This window comes from Anabrus simplex, chromosome 13, assembly GCF_040414725.1.
Source record: "Anabrus simplex isolate iqAnaSimp1 chromosome 13, ASM4041472v1, whole genome shotgun sequence".
In the NCBI taxonomy this organism is placed as follows: Eukaryota; Metazoa; Arthropoda; class Insecta; order Orthoptera; family Tettigoniidae; genus Anabrus; species Anabrus simplex.
This window is the reverse complement of record NC_090277.1, coordinates 84039455-84058535: the sequence shown is the minus strand read 5'-3', so window position 1 is coordinate 84058535 and position 19081 is coordinate 84039455. Positions and strand designations below refer to the sequence as shown.

Genomic DNA, 19081 nt, shown 5'->3' with positions numbered 1-19081 from the left:
TTGGCTGAATGGTCAGCGTACTGGCCTTCGGTTCAGAGGGTCCCGGGTTGGGGATTTTAACCTTCATTGGTTAATTCCATTGGGCCGGGGACTGGGTGTTCGTGCTGTCCCCAACATCCCTGCAACTTGCACACCACACAACACTATTCTCTACCACAGTAACATGCAGTTACCTACTCATGGCAGATGCCGCCCACCCTGATCGGAGGGTCCACTGTATTGCTTGTGGAGTTGATAAAAAATCCACTTTGTTGCCTGTGTATGCCCGCGTTTCACATTCTCTGACAATATGGTGTGTGTATTTGGCAGCCAGTCTATCACTGTATGACTAATTGATATTGACAGTGATGATAATAATTTAATCAACTTTACATAGGATTAAAGAACCAAACACTGTGTCTCCTAGTACAGCTAGAAGCTGCTTGAATCAGTATTTTATTGTGAAATGATTAAAGTGTTTGTCATTTTGCTGATAAATTCTACAACTTGGCACATGAGGAATAGGAAGTTAAGAGATCTGTGAGGCTTCATTGCAAATTTGATACATCTAGAATTAATAAATATTTTTTTTATTAATTTAAAGTTAGCTTCTTTATGTTGCTGTTAACTTCCTCATTCTCATTCAGCAAAAAAAAAAAAAAAAAAAAAAGTTTTCACTAGCAATGCAACAAATCTCTTCCTCTTCTCAAAGATTTAGGACGCATTGTGGCTAATATGAATTGCCTATTTTCTATTTAAATATTCTCCAAAGAAACTTTGGCATGTTGCTCAAGTGCAGAGTCGAAAATATTACCAGTGTAAGGCTTTCACAGCAGCATATAGAAATATTAGCAGTATAGCTCCATGAGGAGTACATTTTTAAAAATAATACAGAATCATTTTTGTTCTAGCAGGTTAGTTATCCTTATTTGCTAACCACGCAGAACTGTGTAGACAGTCTGCCACACCTGGTCTAGAAATGCATGCCAGTCTATCTGACGACTCAATGTGTTGGGCGACACACTGCTCGTACACATGGACTAATGGCCAAATAAGCCAAAAGGTTCTTGTAGCTGTGAATTGTCAATGTATTTGGATAAGTGTCAACAATAATACTCTCTTTCAAGACAAGAAGAAAAATACTGCTTTCTTTACATGAAGACACATCTGCTTCTTAAGTCCTTTAATTTTCAATCACTTCTGTCTCAAAATACAGTATAAAGTTTTACATGATCTATTGGAATGTTGCCCAATCCAGTGCCCCTACATATGGGTTAAATTTCAAGGCGTATCATTTGGAATCTGGCATGATATTTTATTGTGGCATGTTAAGCAGACTTATACCTTTTAAAGTTCCAGTAAAATGTAACATCCAGAATTCAAGTAAATCAATAATATGAGATTTAGTAGTCTGTAAAATAATAAATTAGTACTCTGAAATGAAACCAAATGATGCATCTTTATCCTCATCAGCATTCTTTAACCATGGCTTTCAGTCTGTGGCTGTTTCACTTGGATATCAAGATGCAGCATTCTTTCATATTCTCTGAAGATTTGTCCTTCAAAATTTTATTTCTGTAAACTGAGTCTCCTCTTCTCTGTTGGTAATGGTGTTTGAGCTGTTCGATGGCTTTGTCTTAACATTCAAGTGCCCTCTTTGATTGGTGTATTTTACATTTTACATTTAAAGTGGCCTTCAGTTGTTCAACCTCAGGTTTTGCTACTTGGTACTATAGGAGGTGGTGAGTGTGGTGAGGTGGTGTGTGTCTCCGAATGCGTGCTGCATTTCATGCTTCACTAGGCTGCTGACAAAGCTGAACCTAGGATGTTTTAATGAATACAAAGTATTGCACAATAGAACTACTCAGATTATTAGAAATGCTAAAATTAAACATTCCCATAACTCTTTAAGAACGGAGACAAGTATGACTTACTCGACTTATTTTCTTTAATTCCTAGATGGAACATAGGGCCTTGACAAAATTTCTCTGTTGATAAACTTAACCATAATATGTATTTTATTTGATCCTGTATTGATTTGTCTAAATCTGTTACAGAAACTATTTAAAATAGTTTGTTGAGTCCACTTGTCAATACACTTTTAATGATCGAAAATAATGGAGATGACCAGTGCTTTGCACTCTCTTCGCTTTTGTATTGTTCCCCAAGTGTCATCCGAAATTCATTATTTTCCTCCATGGCTGTCTGTAGCTTACTGTCTCTTAACGTGTTTCAAGAAAGAGTTCTTTGATTGTGTTCCATTTACTATTTACCTCTTCATCTGGGTGTTCAGTAAAGGCCCCAATCCTGTTCTTCAGTTGTATCTTAAATTTATTTTGGACTACTGTTTCCCCAAATTTTGCTGCATTGAAACATTTAATTCGTTTTATTGGTGTTGCAACCTTCAATCGAATATCAACGATCGTAAGGTGATGTTCGCTTCCTACATCTGCTCCCCGTTTATTCCCTGCATCCAGGAGTGAATGTGTGTATCTTTTGCTTATTGCCATCAGTTTGGTTTTCCATCTGGAGATCAGGTGAAACCCATCAGATCTTGTGGCATATCTTATGTGGAAACGGTGATCTTCTTATAACCAAACCAAAATAACTGCACAGGTCTATGAATCTCTGGCAGTTATTGTTTACTTCTCCTATTCCCTGTTTACTCATGAATATTTCTCTTCATTTTCAGTACCAGGTTTTGAATTCAGCTTTTGTATCCATGCTGGAATTGATTTCAGCCTGTTAGAGAACTCTACTACTTCTGCAAACTCTGTTCATGCATCACAGGTCTAACTATAGTTCTTACTTGTACGGTGACTTGTCTGTGTGATACCAATGACATTCGTACACCTCTGGCCATTTCAAATCAACATTTCATGAGTATACCATTTAATATAGACCAGACAATGAAACAACACAACTATTGCGACCATTCTCTGAGAAGAAAAACAAGGGGAAGAACAAATATCCTTTCTGCATGTTACTTCAGCAGTGGTAAAGCAAACAGTATGTTCCATTAAGCCAACATTGACAGGATGTGATGACTTAACCCCAGAATTATTATTCAAAATTCTTGACATATTTCTAGCAACCTTAACACATGTAATTAATACTTCACTGATTATGGGTATATTCCCCCTCCTTTTGCTGTCTGCCCAATTCCAAAGATAAGTAGCCCATCTGAAGCACATGACTTCTGACCAGTGATCATTCTGTCATACCTGTCAAAAATGTTGGAGAAAACTGTACAGACAAGTAGCAGCATACTTGAACTACAATAACCTTCTTGACAAGCACCAATCAGGGTTCAAACGCATCACAGTACTATAATGGTACTGCTTACAGACATTGGTGTAGCTGCAGATAAAGGGCAAATAACTGTCTTAATTCTCTTTGATCTCAGTAAGGTCTTCGACTGTGTTGACAGAGGTACTCTACTAGCCAAACTACGTAACCTTAATATCTCAAATAGTATGCTATCCTGAATGTATTCCTACATCTCAGATCACCAGCAGTGTATTTCAGTACGTGACAATTTCTCTTTATGGCAAACTGTTGCTACACATATGCTCATCCTTGGAGACGCATTTGTAAATGGACTGATGACCATGCACTTAAAAAAAAGTGAATGCATTGGAATCGGAAAGCATTCTTCAGCCAGCAGTGCTTAATGGAACTTCATTTCATTGCAATTTAAAAAGACAGAGTTAAACATCCTAGGACTTCTTATGGGCAAACATCTCAGTTGGCTTGAGCTTATTATAAATATGTATTTGTCAGCTGGTGTATGACCAATTATCTGTTTTACACTAATCGTGCACCGTACTTAGATGTTTTCATTGTGCAACAGAACTTCGTGAAAACAACTCAGTGGAGACCAAGCTTCATTACTCTCAAAAAGAAGTGTGGCATCCACAATGCCATGATGTATGGATTGTAAAACCCTAAAACTTAAGAGCACAATCCGGGTCGGTATTGCGATTTACTATTATGAAACGCATGTATTTTGAAAGGGTGAAACTTGATCGTTTTTAGGCCTTTACAGGCAGAACTTAGACATGCCACGTTCTTGGGAAAGCCACTGGATAATTTTTTCGGATTTGATTCATCCCTCCGATATTTTGAAACCATTCCTCTGTGAGAGCTTGTTTAGAGCACCACTTCTTCCTTTCGGAAACAGGGCCTGTTTCTCTCCACTTCTTAAACTGTAGTACTTTTCGATGGCCAAGAAGCTTACGGATAATGATGGTGAAATTTACATAAACAAATTTTGGAATTCTTGGTGGTCTTGAAAAATACGTTTCAATGAGAAATACCTGCTGCTCTTTAGTGTATTGCATCACTGCTGTCACGTGTCTTGACACGTTCATATAACCCTACTCAACAGATGGTGTGGTATAATTTGGCCATATGATCCCCACCTTGTTGGCCAACCACTAGATGCCACGTCCAGCCTGGCATTGTCCACCAGGAGGCAGAGACCGGGCCTGATGGAGTGTGCCTAGCGCCAGGTTCTGCATTCAGTGTATTAAGACTTGAATTCCACAAACAGATTCATCCCACCCTAGCCCATTCTCTCGAAATCTGATTGACAATTAGTGGATTTGCATGGTAGGGTAAGAAGTAGGTTTTGCATGATAGATCTGAAGAGCTCAGAGAGTGCATGTGGGCTGCAGGGTGCGTGCTTAGACTGCATGACAACAGTAACTTAACAGAGGAAGAGTTAAGCATGTGCCATACTTCAGGAACATATTAGTATTTTTTTTTTTTCCCCCAAGTTAATAGCTTAGTGGAGCTTTGATTGATTGTGAAAATGTGAGTCAGCATATATTACACTCAGAATAAATATACTGTAGATTCTTTTAACATAGGTATCTGCTTAAATTGTGTAAAAAAAAAAAAGGTAGTAGTATTATTTTGTAGTGATCGCAAGTGCGTGCAAATTGTTGACAGTTCTCCTTATATCCTCTTTGGTGTTTGTTTGTATTTTTGAAGCGTAATTTGCTATTACGCTGTTCCTTCAGGGGAGGGAACAGTGAATATTCCTATGTACTTAATTTGTGTCGTAACTAAGCCTTTTTATTAGATTTCTGGTTTTGTAAAGCTGAGATTTCACTCTTCCATTACAATATACTGGTACCACTTCTTTTTTTTTTTTTCCAGAATAATGTAACATTTTTCATAATTGTTTTAGGCATGACAAGGCATTTTGATCCTCACAGAATTTTTGAGAATATCACAGCTGTTAAAGGTATATTTCTTACTTTCTGGGATAATCCGCCATGTAACGTTATGACAAACAGCCTTCCTGTTGCTCTCCTCTGAGAGAGCTTTTTCCTGACAAAATCTGTGTAATATTGCTTTTTGGTTCTCAGGGTGGTATTGCCCATGTTCTTGTGCTGTGATTTGTTGCCTTTTCCATCTCTTAGCTACTTTTGCCACAATGTATTCATAAACATTGATGGACTAGCCGATTTTACATAGTCGTAGTAATTTCCTAAACTATCTTATGTTCTGTACTTCAAGTAGTTGGTGAACATAGTATCTAGTATTCAGAATTACAGATTTAGCTTGGAAGTAGTTTCACGCGCACTCTCTCTCTCTCTCTCTCTCTCTCTCTCTCTCTCTCTCTCTCATACATGACAGGGGGGGAAAAAAACAAACTTTTTTTCCCACATCACAATGTGATGGAATTTTGGGCTGGTACTTCAGCAATTCCTTTGCACTAGTTGGTAAGTAGATTTAGGTAATGTTTTTACGGGTGACAATGATAAGTCGTCATTTTAAGGGGCCTAAGATTGTGATTATTGGCTTCTCCATAGAAGAGTGTAACATTGATTGGCTTGTAAAGTTACATGGCGTGATATTTCAGGAAATCCTTAGTAGAAACCACCTATTGATCTGTCTGGAAAAATACTAGTTAGTTTGTCAAGTATTCCAGGAACTTGAACGGTTATCTAACACATTAATGTTGAACCATTTACATATTTCCACATTACTCTCTCAAGTTAAATTAATTAATTCATTGGAAAATTAAAGAAATGTGTGGAATTTATAAATATTTTGACAATGGGGTAATGCATTGTTTAGCATGATAATTGGAGATTATATCTTTATTCTGAGTATTCATTATATTTCTGATAGAGAAGCCATTCTAGAGATTTCTTCAGTATGAACTTTCTTTGCCATTGTGAATAAGAATTAAAGAAAAATGATCTCTCTAATAATGCTGAAAGATTTCTTATAAAACTATGGAGTTTATTTGTTGTAAATCAGTTGGAAGTTTAAAAAAAAATTTTTGTGGCCTTTGTCAGATTTCTTACACTTAATGTTTACAATTTTTAGAATAAAATTATTAATGCATGTTGGCGAGTAATTAGTTCCATCCAGATATTAAATATTTAGCTAAGGAGAGACATTATTAAGAAATTATTTTGAGTACTGGCAAAAGATATGCCAAGTTAAAGCTGTAGGGAAATTGAATTTGCTTTCATCATTGACAATAACATTTATACATTTAATCAGGCATTCTGCATTTCAGTCCATCAAGTTGAAATATCTTGGTTCTGTTGTTTAATAATTTAATGATAGAATTCTTTGGTTCAGGTGCATAATAATGAATTTGTTGTATTTTCGCACTGGTGGAGGATATTATGTGTATAAGTGGTTGTATTGCTTTAATATTGTGTTGAATGATTTGTAAGTTTGTATTTTTAGATATTATATTAATGATGATAATGTTTTATTTTCCTACCATCAGAAACCAGACAGCTTGTGTAAGCTGTACGAGATGGACGAGAGTCACGAACGGCGCATGTGGCTGGACAAGCTGTTGCAGTTCATGGACGAGCGTGGAACTCCCATCTCAGCATGTCCAACCATCTCCAAGAACCCCCTCGATCTCTTTCGACTGTACCTCTATGTCAAGGAGAGGGGGGGCTTCATGGAGGTATGCAAGGTGCAGTGTTTAGTTCCATGGTAGCTTTCCTAGCCATAGTTTCGTTGTAGCTTCTTGCTTAATTACCTCTCTGCCACCTGGTTTACTGTTTTTTGAACATTTAAGATGGGGAAAAAAAAAGAAATATATAGATAAGGCAACAATGGTACCTCAGTATGATACTTCAGTGTAGTCCAAGTCAAGGAATGGAAAAACGTTTTTCTGTGTATATATATATTTAGTTTGTACATCAGTGATACCTCATTCTTGTGGATGTTGCTTCATCTGAGAATCGGTTGTGTGTCAACCTTGGTATCCTAATGTTTATTCAAACCTAGTAGAGCTAGTCAGAATTTTTTTAAAGAGTTCTGTTCATTTGGCACTCCATGTCATATGATGTTGGCACGTAAAAAAAGTCTGGCAGCATATTGAATGTTTACCTGATAAAGTCATCCAACATAATTCTGACTTCTCTGTAGTCTTGTGGAGTAAAATGAAATGTCAAAATTGACTTGCTGGCAGCCTAAATTACATTACACCAAAAGGCTGAGGCTGTAAGATTATTTTTTATCTAGCAAACTTGGCTCCTGCTATTTAATATTTTATTGAATAATTTGTAATGACTGAGTATAAAGGAGACATGATCCTTCATACATTACAGTTGCTAATCTTTTTCACCACATTAAAATTGACGGACACTGACTATGTGGGTATCCGAAACAGCGTTAGCATGACGCAGTAAATGCTAACATTAAGACTGCCAAGTCAGTACCAAATGTTGCCCAGGATTGTGCAAACTGGCGTGCCATGATCAAGACACCGGACCCTGATCCAGTGGGAAAACGCTAGGAAGGAAATATTACACTAGTGGAATTTTTGAAGGGCGGAAGAAGTCCATTCAGCATTTGCTGAATGTAAAAAATAATGTTTTTCTAAAGAAATTTATTCTGAGATTCAAAATCTGTATAAAGTACATTAGCATAACTTGAACACTGAAATGTGAAAAATTATAATTACTTTAAATAATATATACATTGAGGTACTGAGAATTTCAAAATAGTGGTGTCATTTCACCTGTTATGAAAGTTTAATCAAGGCCCCCGTGAGTTTCAAAAACTAAATTAATTCAAGGTAAAGGAGACACGCATGTTATTTACCGTGGGTGGCAAGTGGTACGCTTACTATAGAGATTGGGCAAAAGCAAGTGTGGCGGTCGGCCAGGTCGGTGCATGATATGATATGACATGGTCGGATATTGGCTGACCATTGCTATAGTTCTGCTTCGAAAATTCATGCATACTTCACACTTTCCACTTTGGTGATTGTTTTAAAATAACATAAGGTTGCAATGCTAAAAAGAGAAAGATGCTATGATGCATTATGCTGCATCCCTTTTAACCTCAAGATCTACAGCAAGAGTGCTCAAGAACCTAAGATATCCACAAAAATTTATCTTCACTAAAAAGCTACATGAACTTCAACAAAAGTGTCATAAGTGTTACAATTACCCTTTAATGTTTTTTGTGTGTTGACTTCTTGCCATTTTTGTATCGGCTGATGATGACATGGATATATGTCGAAACCGGTCCCATAACATATTAAACATGTTGCAATATTAATTAGTGCAACAATTTATTATTGTGTTGAATAGGTGGAACATCTTTCTCTTTTTAGAATTGTAATTATTAGTTCAATACGGATCAGTGATGAAGTTTTTAACTTTAAACACAAGGTTGGCCTTTTTTATTTTGATCTCAAGTGCAGAAATTGGCGTTTTCAATCCAAAATATTAATTTCAATTTAAATTTCTGAATGTATAAATTACTGTCAAAATCTTGATGAATGCTTTTCAAAGGACTCCATCAAAATTGTGACTCAAGTTAGACCTTGGTTAGCTGGCAAAAAGGCATCTTCAGACCTGGAAAACAATTTTATAAATGCCATCTGATTCAGGAGTTTTGAAGAGATCCTCCAGTTCTTATTTGCTGTTTGTTTGGAGGTTCAGGAGACAAAAATGATGAGGACCTCCACGTTGGCAGAGTATATCAAGCTACATACTTGATATACTTGCCTTGCAGAATTCAGTGGTTTACAGTACAGTGATCAGGTCCTTCAATTTTGATTCATCCTTACAAATGTCATAATTGATGTAGGATTTATTCATTTTCTCATGCTGAAAAAATGTTAATGAGTAGTATTGCAAACTATCAGAGACAAGGCAGTGTCAAGAGATTGCACAAAGAGTATGTATCATCATGAATTCATATAAATCAGAATATATTTTGTAGTTTTCAATGTACAAATCCAGACCAATGCTTGTGGCATTTAAAAAACATAAAAAAATCCCATCCCTTTGATTCATATTCCACATGTGGCTATTGGGGTGATATTGACAGTCTTGTAAAACTGCATTCTTGGAGCTTCTACTCTTTACAGATTTCAGATAACACAATGTTAGTTTGCTTGTAAATATTGTGAACAGGAAGCACATAATTTAAAATGCTGCATAAATACATTTTTACTATATGTCATTGGACAAGTTTTAAATGACCATTGCCTCTAAGGTTCAACAAGTTTCTTCCTTTGTGTAGTCCTTTGAAAACCTTGTCAAAGATAGACAATCATATCGTTGAGTCCAGGTATTAATAGCAAAAATGATGCAGGACTTTTCCTTGCTCTCACTGTTAATCCCTTGCTTGCCATCCTGTATAGAATAGTGCATGGAAATAACAAAACTAACTCTTACTGAAGGAAAGAACAAAAACTCTCGTAGCGTGCTTAGGACGTGCATCCGCTTGGCATGATATTGCTAACATTGAGAGGCATGAGCTACCGCCACGCTTTGCTGAGAAAGTTGAAGCGGCAGGCTCAACTGAGACTTCAGTAGAGGCTGCTTCTTAACACTAGGATTAGTTTGTAGCATAAGCAAACCTCACTGTACCATCTCCATACTTTACCAAGTAGTCTGTATATAATTGAGTGATGAAAGAATACCACTCACAAGAAATGCTTTTGTAAATGACTGGCTGAAATGTAGAAGTATGCTTCTTCTATGGTGTGATTGTGATGATAAAGAAACGGCCAATGGTGGAAATGTTGGGTGTGCTAGAGTAGTCTGTGTGTTAGTTTTACCAGACACCATCTGCCTGCAGTTTAGCCTATAACAGAATGGGAAACATTTAACTGTTTTAGATATAGAGAAATGAACCATTTTTTGTGTTGGCTGTAAGAATACATGGATCAGCATCCATGTGCATGGTGGTTTAAAAAAAAAAAAAAAAAGTAAATTTAGTTAAATTCTGTAGGGCTAAATTTCATCACTAGATACACATTTTACAAGTCCACTTGGCCTTGAGAAAATGACAGATCAAATCATGTATAGGAACATGAATAGGAACACATAATAGGATAAAGACAATGACAGATCAGCATCAGAAGAGGAGAAAAGGCCAAACATGAAAATATAAAGGGAGCAAGGACAATTTCCACATCTTCATACGCTGCTGTTTTCTAATAGAGGGACTTTCTCCTTAACAGTTCTGGTTCTATATCCATTTCTTCTTTATCTGGCCTTCTTATCCTACACTACACACATCAAGACTCTGATGAAGCTGGAAAGAGCTCATTGGAGACAGAGATGCAAGACTAAAAACTGAAGGATAGAGCATGTATGAGAAGATAATAATATAGACAGATTATAAAATTGGAATTCTTCATTGAATAAATGTTTGAAGCTTTGAAACTCAGGGAAAACACTGAATTAGACGGGGAGAGGATATCTGAAACATGTGTAACATTGTTTGTGCTTGGAAGCATTGAGCAAGCAATGAAGAAGAATTGGTCTGTTGAACTAGTATGCTTCCTTAGTGAGAGATGATCTTGACACATTACTTGTTGTGGGACTCTCTCTCTCTTTCCCTGGAAACTTCTTTGCAGTTTTGAGTTCCTGTAATGTTTGTGCTGGCATGTTGTAGAACTAAGACGGCTTAGAAAACAAAAGAAGAGCAAAATTCCAAACATTCTTGTTTGTCGATCAGCTGTTTGTTTTGATTATGGCTGCTTTGAGTAGAGTAGATGCTGAAAACAGGCTCAATATAGACTATGGAAGTGACATAGAATTTTTAAGTAGTGTTGGATATAAAGTTTTAGTGAATGAAGATGACGTTACTGAAACTAATATTAATGTTAGTGAAACTGATGATCAAGAAATCGGACCCAATAGTCCAGAAAGGGCAAAGACAAAACTCTTCAATTCTGTAAAGACAGATGTATGTATGGCAGCATTTTTTCTGTAAGTTTTAAACATGATTTTAATTCGATAATGTTGTAATTTGCATGGTATTTTTGTAAAATACTGTGATCTTAACTCAATGAGAGGGCAGAACCTGGGGATGAAGTGCCTCAGAATGAGTGCAGGAAAGGAGTTGGTTTTCATGACAAAAAAGTGATGAAATAGCTATGCCAGAAACATTCTCTGCCACTGGTGCATGACTTGACTATGAGATTTTTAATTTTGTTAGACTTGCAGAGCAGTTCCATTGCTTGGCTACTATGCAGATCACTGCTAGGAAGTCAATTGTCAAGCTGAAAAAGTTGGACAATGTTTCTTCCTAGAAAATAATATTTTTGTGTGCGAATATTGTTGCTTTGGCTTTCAGGTTCCTTCAGTACCAATAAAAACTAGATCATATGTAAAGTGGTGGGGTATGTATGCTACATGCACTGGAATTACAAGCTGTTTCATGCCCAATGCTAATACATGGCTGGTGTAATAAAATTTTTTCCCATTCTGGTAATTGACAAAGTTTTGCTTAGTATTTGATTCAGGGAAAAGTGCATCTTTCTGCTAGTAATTGCTTTGTCTCACATGTGCTTAGCTTAAGATGGTGTCTGCAGGTTTGAAGTTCAGAAGATATAGCACCTCAAGTGCTTCATCTTCTGGAAACTTACCTTGTTTGAATGACTGACTGGTCTTTGTAGATATGATAATCTTTAGTTTTAATTTTTGAAGGGTCACTCCAAAATAAGAGAGAGTCACAGTTAACTAAAAACCGTGGTTGATGGATTTTCCTTAGTGATTCATCAATTTTGCATGCCCTACCAACAACATGTGTAGAGGATGTGCAGGGTCTGTCTGTCAGCTGCTAGAAGGTATGTAAGAGGGAACTTCTCTTCTTGATTGTGCCTTGCTCTTTTTTGGGGAAGGACTACAATGAAAGAAGAGGTGGAGCAGGTTTTTTTTTCTCAGCAGTGCTCCACTGTGTTTATTCCATGCATGAAATTCTTAATGTTTACAAATAATATGGGGTTCAGAGGTTTTACGAACAAGTACAGTTTTTTCTTCAAACATTTTATTTACTTTCAATCAAGAAGGAATGGAAAGCTGTAGGGAAGTTTGGAGTATAAATTGCACACAATTTTTTTATTTTTGTTTTCCACCTGTTCAACACATAATTGTTATTTGTCGCTAGAAATTCTTTCTTCTATAATACTACATTAACAGGGACATGTTTCGCTCATCTACCGAGCATCCTCAGCCTTTATAACTTGTCTTTATAACTTTACCTATGACTTAATTTGTACTTAATTGTAATCTTGATACTAAATAGTAAAATACATTAACAGAGTGACATATATATACACAACAAAAGGATTGACAATTAAAATAACAGTGCTAAAATTGGAATAGACATTGGCTCTGTTAACACTGGTGTCCAAAACACGGAAAAATCCCAACAACAATAAGATTTGGCTAAAATTTACTCATAATTATTTTTGATTTTCCTAACTCAATTGTTAGTAAGTTTTTTGTATTGTACTGCCAAAAATTTGAGACATGAACCCTGTTAAAACTCAATAATATCTAAGGCTTGTAAATGTACATTTCGAATTAGTCCAATCCACAAAAATAAGAGGATGTAACAACAACAATAGCGGAAACTGAATTAAACATAGGAAAATTGCCTATAGAAATACAAAATGATATTAAAATTGAAATAGAAAAGAAACTTCCAAATTTAGTAAAAGAAATGGAAACCAACTTAAACCAGGCCCTTTTAAAACAAATAAAGAAGTTAAAAACAAAAATAGAAGATAACAATGTGATTGTAACTAAGGCAGATAAAGGCAAAACATTAGTTCTAATAAATAAAAGCAAATACATCAGGAAAAAAAAAAATGAAGAGTTCTTCTCAGATAAGTCTTACAATGTAGTGAATAAAGACTCAGTCCCTAGAATTCAACGAAGTTTAAAAACAGTCCTTAAAAATTAAATTTGTTTATTTAATGAACAAGAACAACAAACCCCAAATTACTACATCATCTGCAAATACAGATGCTTTTTAAGTCTTGTTGCCCCTTTTCTTTTAGCGCCTTTTTAAATAATGTAGACCGTTGCATAAAATTTACTAAAGAAGAGGGAAAAAAATAGGTCATTAAACTTCTCAGATGTTAACGTAACACACACAGATTCTAATTACGATTTTCAAATATTCTGAAAACCAACACACACTTCAATAACAATAAAAAATGATTCACTTCACCCGAAATCCCACAAACAGGCAATTTTTTTAGCATGGTTTACAGAGGCTTCAAAATACCCCTATCACCAGTGAATTTAACGAAGGAACTCAAATTCATAAAAGAACTAGCACTAGTTAATGGGTACAAAATAGAGATGGTGAATCGAATCATTAACAAAGTCATCGTCATCATCATCGTTGACCAACTCCAGTTTCCCTGGTGTGGTATATGAGCCCCTTCCATTTTGTTCGGTCCATGAACCATTCTTTGTTCACAACCCGTTCCCAATCCTGACCTCTCTCCTCTATATCCTTCTTCCACTAAGTCCGTCCATTTTTTCTCTAGGTCTGCCCACTGGTCTCTTTCCCATTATTTCTCTTTCATACTCCTTTCTTGCAGACCTATTGGCACTTATTCTTTTCACATGACCAAAACACTTCAGTCTTGCCTTTTGGATCTTCTGGAGTAAGGAGTCTTCTAGTTCTACGTCTTCTCTGACCTGTTCATTCTTTATTTTATCCATTCTGGTCTTCTGGATCATTGTGCATAAGAACTTCATTTCTGCTGCTTGGAGTTTCAAGTTGTCCTTTCTTGTTAATTTAGCTAGCAGTTTCTAGGCTGTATGTGAGGATATGGGTGTAGTATGATTTATACAGTGGTGTCATTATGGTTTTGAGTGGTACTTGTTTATCCTATAGTAGCTGTCTTACTTGGAGGTAAAAATGTATTGTTTTGCTGATTCGACTGTTTACGTCATATTTAGCTAAGTTATCCTTGGACATTATACTACCCAAGTACTTAAATTCTGTGACACTGTCCAGCTTAGTGCCATTTAGCATGATTTCTGGCTGGTTGCCAACCTTCTGAACCTTCAACACCACCGTTTTAGCCTTGTTGATGTTTAATCCATATCTCTCAAACTTCTTACTCCACCCCTGCAGTCTCTCTTCCACATTGAGTTACCCCAAATTACAACATCATCTGCAAATGCAAATGCTTTTAAGTTTTGTTGCCCCTTTTCTTTTAGCGCCTTTAATATGGTATATATTACAATGATAAATAATAGAGGTGACAAAGAGCACTACCTTGTTGTACTCCCCTTTTTGTCTCATACCAGTCTGACAGTCCAGAACCGACTTGTACACAGCTTCTGGTTTTCTCGTAAAGCACTTTAATTTTTTAAATTAGACTGTCTCGAACTTTGAGCTTTCTCAAATAAGCTCTCTTGGTATGCTGTCGTAGGCCTTTTCGATGTCAAGGAACTGTAGATATAAAGGGTTCCCTTTCTCCCAATGTTTTTCCATTAGGTTCTTGACAGCAAATATAAGATCTGTTGTTGATCTTCCAAATTGGCCACAAATTTTTCTCTGGAAAAGACTAAAAAATCAAAATATGCTACTTTTACTTACACCAATCCTGCGATCCATCAAATCGCAAACCGATTGAGAAAACGAGACATACAAATAGCTTTCAGGACACACAACACCAATTAAAACTTATTTTTTAATCACAATATAATAAACTCAAATAATAATAATAATAATAAATACCAAGGATCTGGGATATATAGATTATCATGCACACAGTGTAATTTTTTGTATGTTGGCCAAACTCGCCGCAGCTTTCCTACTAGATACGTGGAACACTTTAATCAATTTGGATCAATTTTTTAATAAAGAAAAAAACCTGAATGATGCGATCAAAATAAAGAGTCCGTTAATAGAGCAATTGTCAACATTATTGCAAACTTTCAAATTAGAAAAAAGCAAATGCAATTCTGAAACTCCCACCACGAAAACAGACATAATTTCCACTTTGTCAACGCATAGTGACTCCCCTCCACACGCTACGCCAATATCCAACGCCCCACCGACTGTTTCTTACCCTACATCCCCTACTCGCACTCCACCACAGCCTCTTCATGCGTATGACACAAGAAGTAGAAGCACGGCAGCAAGCAGTCACCGTGCTGCAACAAGCACTGCAAGGCATCATAGCAATAGTCAAAAGGGTAAGTGACGCACACCAACATGATTATCAGACAGTATAACAACATACAACACTCTCACGTAATTTCTTTGTTACAGACGGACCAACACATACGGTCGTTGTAAAGGATAATACACCAACATCCAAGATTCTCAGAGATGAAGTCCCTTTTGACCAAGCTCCTATCAAAAAAACGATCAGCTTCCAAGCTATATGTCAATTCGTCAATTCAAGACTAGTTTGGGGAAACAACCAACAAGATGTACCTAGCCATTCACAATCAATAAATTATTGCAGAAGCATCAAATTAATACGATATGTTGCATTCTCAACTAATTCGATACGTATATTTAAAAGCCTCAAATGACTCAAATTTTAAGTAGTACAATACAAAAAACTTACTAACAATTGTGTTAGAAAAACTGAAGAAAATTATGAGAAAATTTTAGCCAAATCTTATTGTTGGGATATTTCCATCATTGTTAATAGAGCCAATGTCTGTTCCAATTTTAGCACTGTTATTTTAATTGTCAATCCTTTCGTTGTGTATATAAATGTCACTATGTTAATTGTATTTTACTATTTAGTATCAAGATTACAATTAAGTACAAATTAGACATAAGTAAAGTTAATAATAATATTGCAAACCATACCCGGGCAACTGGAGTGGGACATTGATGGTGATGATAATGAGCCATTGCAAAACGGTAAATAAATCAAATACAGTGACTGTCCAGGAAAACAACTACTGTTCAGTGCTCCCAGCTAGTCAATCTATGTTCTGATTCATTCTGGTGTGTTTGACCTGCCAGGGACTTTATTTTATAATAATAATAATAATAATAATAATAATAATCGTATGGCCTCAGCTACCATGTGTAGACATTTCAATTTGATGCCATCTGGTTGTCTGCTCGTCAATTTCGATGTTCCGTTTTACTCTAGGCCTACTAGATGGCAGACTGAGTAAACCGAAACTCTCTTGGGCGTCTATGGCTGAGATTTAATGAATTTTTTCTGGTAAACCCCAAATGTGTCACCAGAGATCTTTTACACGCCGACATCGTACGACATGGAGTGTCGAATGGACTTTTTTCTACCCTTCAAAAATCCGACTGCCTCTGCCATGTTTGAACCCGCTATCTTGGGATCTGGAGGCCGACACTCTACCACTGATCCAAGAGAGGCAGCTTTTATTTTATAATAGGCCTACTATATAGGTTAATACTTTTTCTCTTCGGAAAAAGTAATTCTCAAATTGTATGCTGTCATTTAAAGGACAGTATTTTATGTAGTACCTTTGCTTGCCTGGTGTAATGAATATTGGGTACAGCTGACTTTTAGGAGAATTTGGGTAATTTTTCTTTGGTAGAGACAATATCTTAGTAAAGTATGTACATTAAGCAAGTGTTATAGCTCCTAAAGCAAAAGGTAGCTATTGTCCAAGGAAATGGCTCAGTTTTATGCCAGGCTTATATTACCAACAGAAATGTTGCAACTTTCTGAGAATACCAAAGTTACCTTTTCTGTATGCTGTGAACCAGATGGAAATTTAGGATAGGGTTTATTTTCCAAATACAGTTTTGAAATGGTGTTTGTAGTTCTTTTCCTTTCTTTTATAAACTGGCTTACTGAGGGGTTTTTTTTTTTTAAAGAATGATAACAGGTGACTGGATTTCTATTCTAGTCAGCTAATACACATTATTCTTACATCAGCATCTTTTCATTTTTTTTCAAAGAAGCTGTTATCACAAATGAACTATGCAAAGTCGAAATACAGGTCTTGTTTGACTAATGAACATCTGTTGGTGCAGGTGAAAATAGCTGTAAATGAAATAAATTCAGATTTGTGCCTCCATGGACCAGTTCGTTCAGAACTACGTGATGTTTGCTGGCATTGTGGGTTGTTCATCAGGTGGTTTGGGCTTTTCCTGTACAGGATCTGAATCCTGCAGGATAGTACAGTTTGCACTTTTCACTGCAAAATGACACATACTGTAGTGTTTAAAATTACAATACTCTATGCACTACCTTTAACATATTTGACTGTTGTTAAGTTTGAATTAAGAAACTATACTGATGCCTCTCAATTGAGATAGCTGTAAAGACTCAGTATACCTGCGTATAATTTGCATATTGTTATTATAATGATGGGAGTCGTCTGATAGCGTAGAAAAAATAAGTGTGCGTAGATCGACATGTCGCATGTGAGTGAACACAGAGATGGTGAATTGAATTCTCTAGGATACAGTGTTATCTCTCAGGTGACACATTTGGGGTTAGCCTGGCAGAGTTAATTAAAACATGGCAATAGGCTGGCCATTGGAGATCTAATTTCATTCCCATCTGGTAGAGCAAAACAATGTCAAAATTGGCACACAGGTAGCGTAAAAAGCATTAAACCAAAAGCCTGCAGTGGCAGCTAGGCAATATTAGTGTTGTTGTTGTTGTTGTTGTTGTTATTATTATTATTATTTACGCCTTCAGATAATTATTTTTCAGTTTTTTCTCTTAAAATAACTTACGTGCAGCGGTAGCAGTACTTTTTAGAAATAGGATAGAATCTTGTACTATGTCCGTTTGATTGTTCAGAGCTATAGTGATCTAGAATATATACAGTAGATGCCAGCTATATATTGTTGTGTTGTGAAGTTTTGTGGCATGTTTGAGAAATTCCTTTATGAATGTATGGATTTTAAGAAAGTTGGTTTGTAGTGAAGTTGACTTGTGTTGGGGGTTTTTGTGTGTATATTTGTGTTAGAGCTATGAGATATGATTGTTTCCAAGAACAAATGCAGATGCCAGAGAAGACTATCTTCACTTACGAAGAGCAAAGCCAACCAGCCAGCAAAAATTATTTTGAAATATCTTTGGTATTCTAGAAAACATTTTGTTATAGTAGTTACTATTGCCACTTTGATTCTGAAACCTCATTTTTGACTTGGGTCAAGTTCAAAGACCTTTCACAATTAATTTATTAGAAGAGTAAATCAGTTTCTGGCTGGTAGACTGGAGCAGCTTTCAGTCAGTTTTGCAAGGGGTTCATTCTAGGCATACTTTCATTGTTTTTTTAAATAAATGTATTTCAACTTTCCATTCCTTCTGAATATAACTTTAATACTTAAATCTATTTTTCTCTCTTGTCTTTTTTAAAATAATTTTTTTAATTCCACTTACATTTTTTAGAAGAAATGTTAGTACAATTTGTAAGTGTTGTACCTTACCAGTTGAAGTGGAGGTAGTAGAATACAGAAAGATGACTTGGGGAAGTTGTATATTAAGGTAGTTATCGTCCAGACCATTCTTTCAGTGAATTTAACTGTGTTACCTGGTTATTGTTGGTGTAAATTTTTGTTTAGTAGTACAAGGAGGCCCCATAAAACCATGTGAGCAGTTTGTCACATTGGTGTAATTCCTAACTTAAGAGTCAGGGTGAGAGCAGTCATTGGGATAGAAGCATCCTTCAAGTTTTAAGTGTGAAATCTGTTAGTAGCTTGCAGATGTAGCACAGAGTAATCCAGATCTTGGAAAGTTGTGAGATTGAACATTATGATTCGCTATAAGGATTGCAGCCAGTTCTAAAATCCTTCCCTGTAGTTCATACTAACTTGAACTCTGTTTCAGTGTCATATACCCCCCTCTCTCTCCCCC

General features: G+C 36.1%; 1 protein-coding gene across 7 annotated transcripts in view; it reads left to right on the top strand.

Annotated features, from left to right (window-relative positions):
* The window catches only part of LOC136884883 (trithorax group protein osa), a 744453-nt gene that overhangs the window by 661304 nt on the left and 64068 nt on the right, over positions 1–19081 (top strand). For 6 of the 7 annotated variants that reach the window (XM_067157180.2, XM_067157183.2, XM_067157186.2 and 3 more), the window contains one exon: positions 6743–6940. In XM_067157180.2, the coding sequence (XP_067013281.2) occupies positions 6743–6940 (198 nt within the window). The remainder of the gene's footprint in view (positions 1–6742; positions 6941–19081) is intronic. The other variant, XM_067157182.2, reaches the window with a different exon arrangement.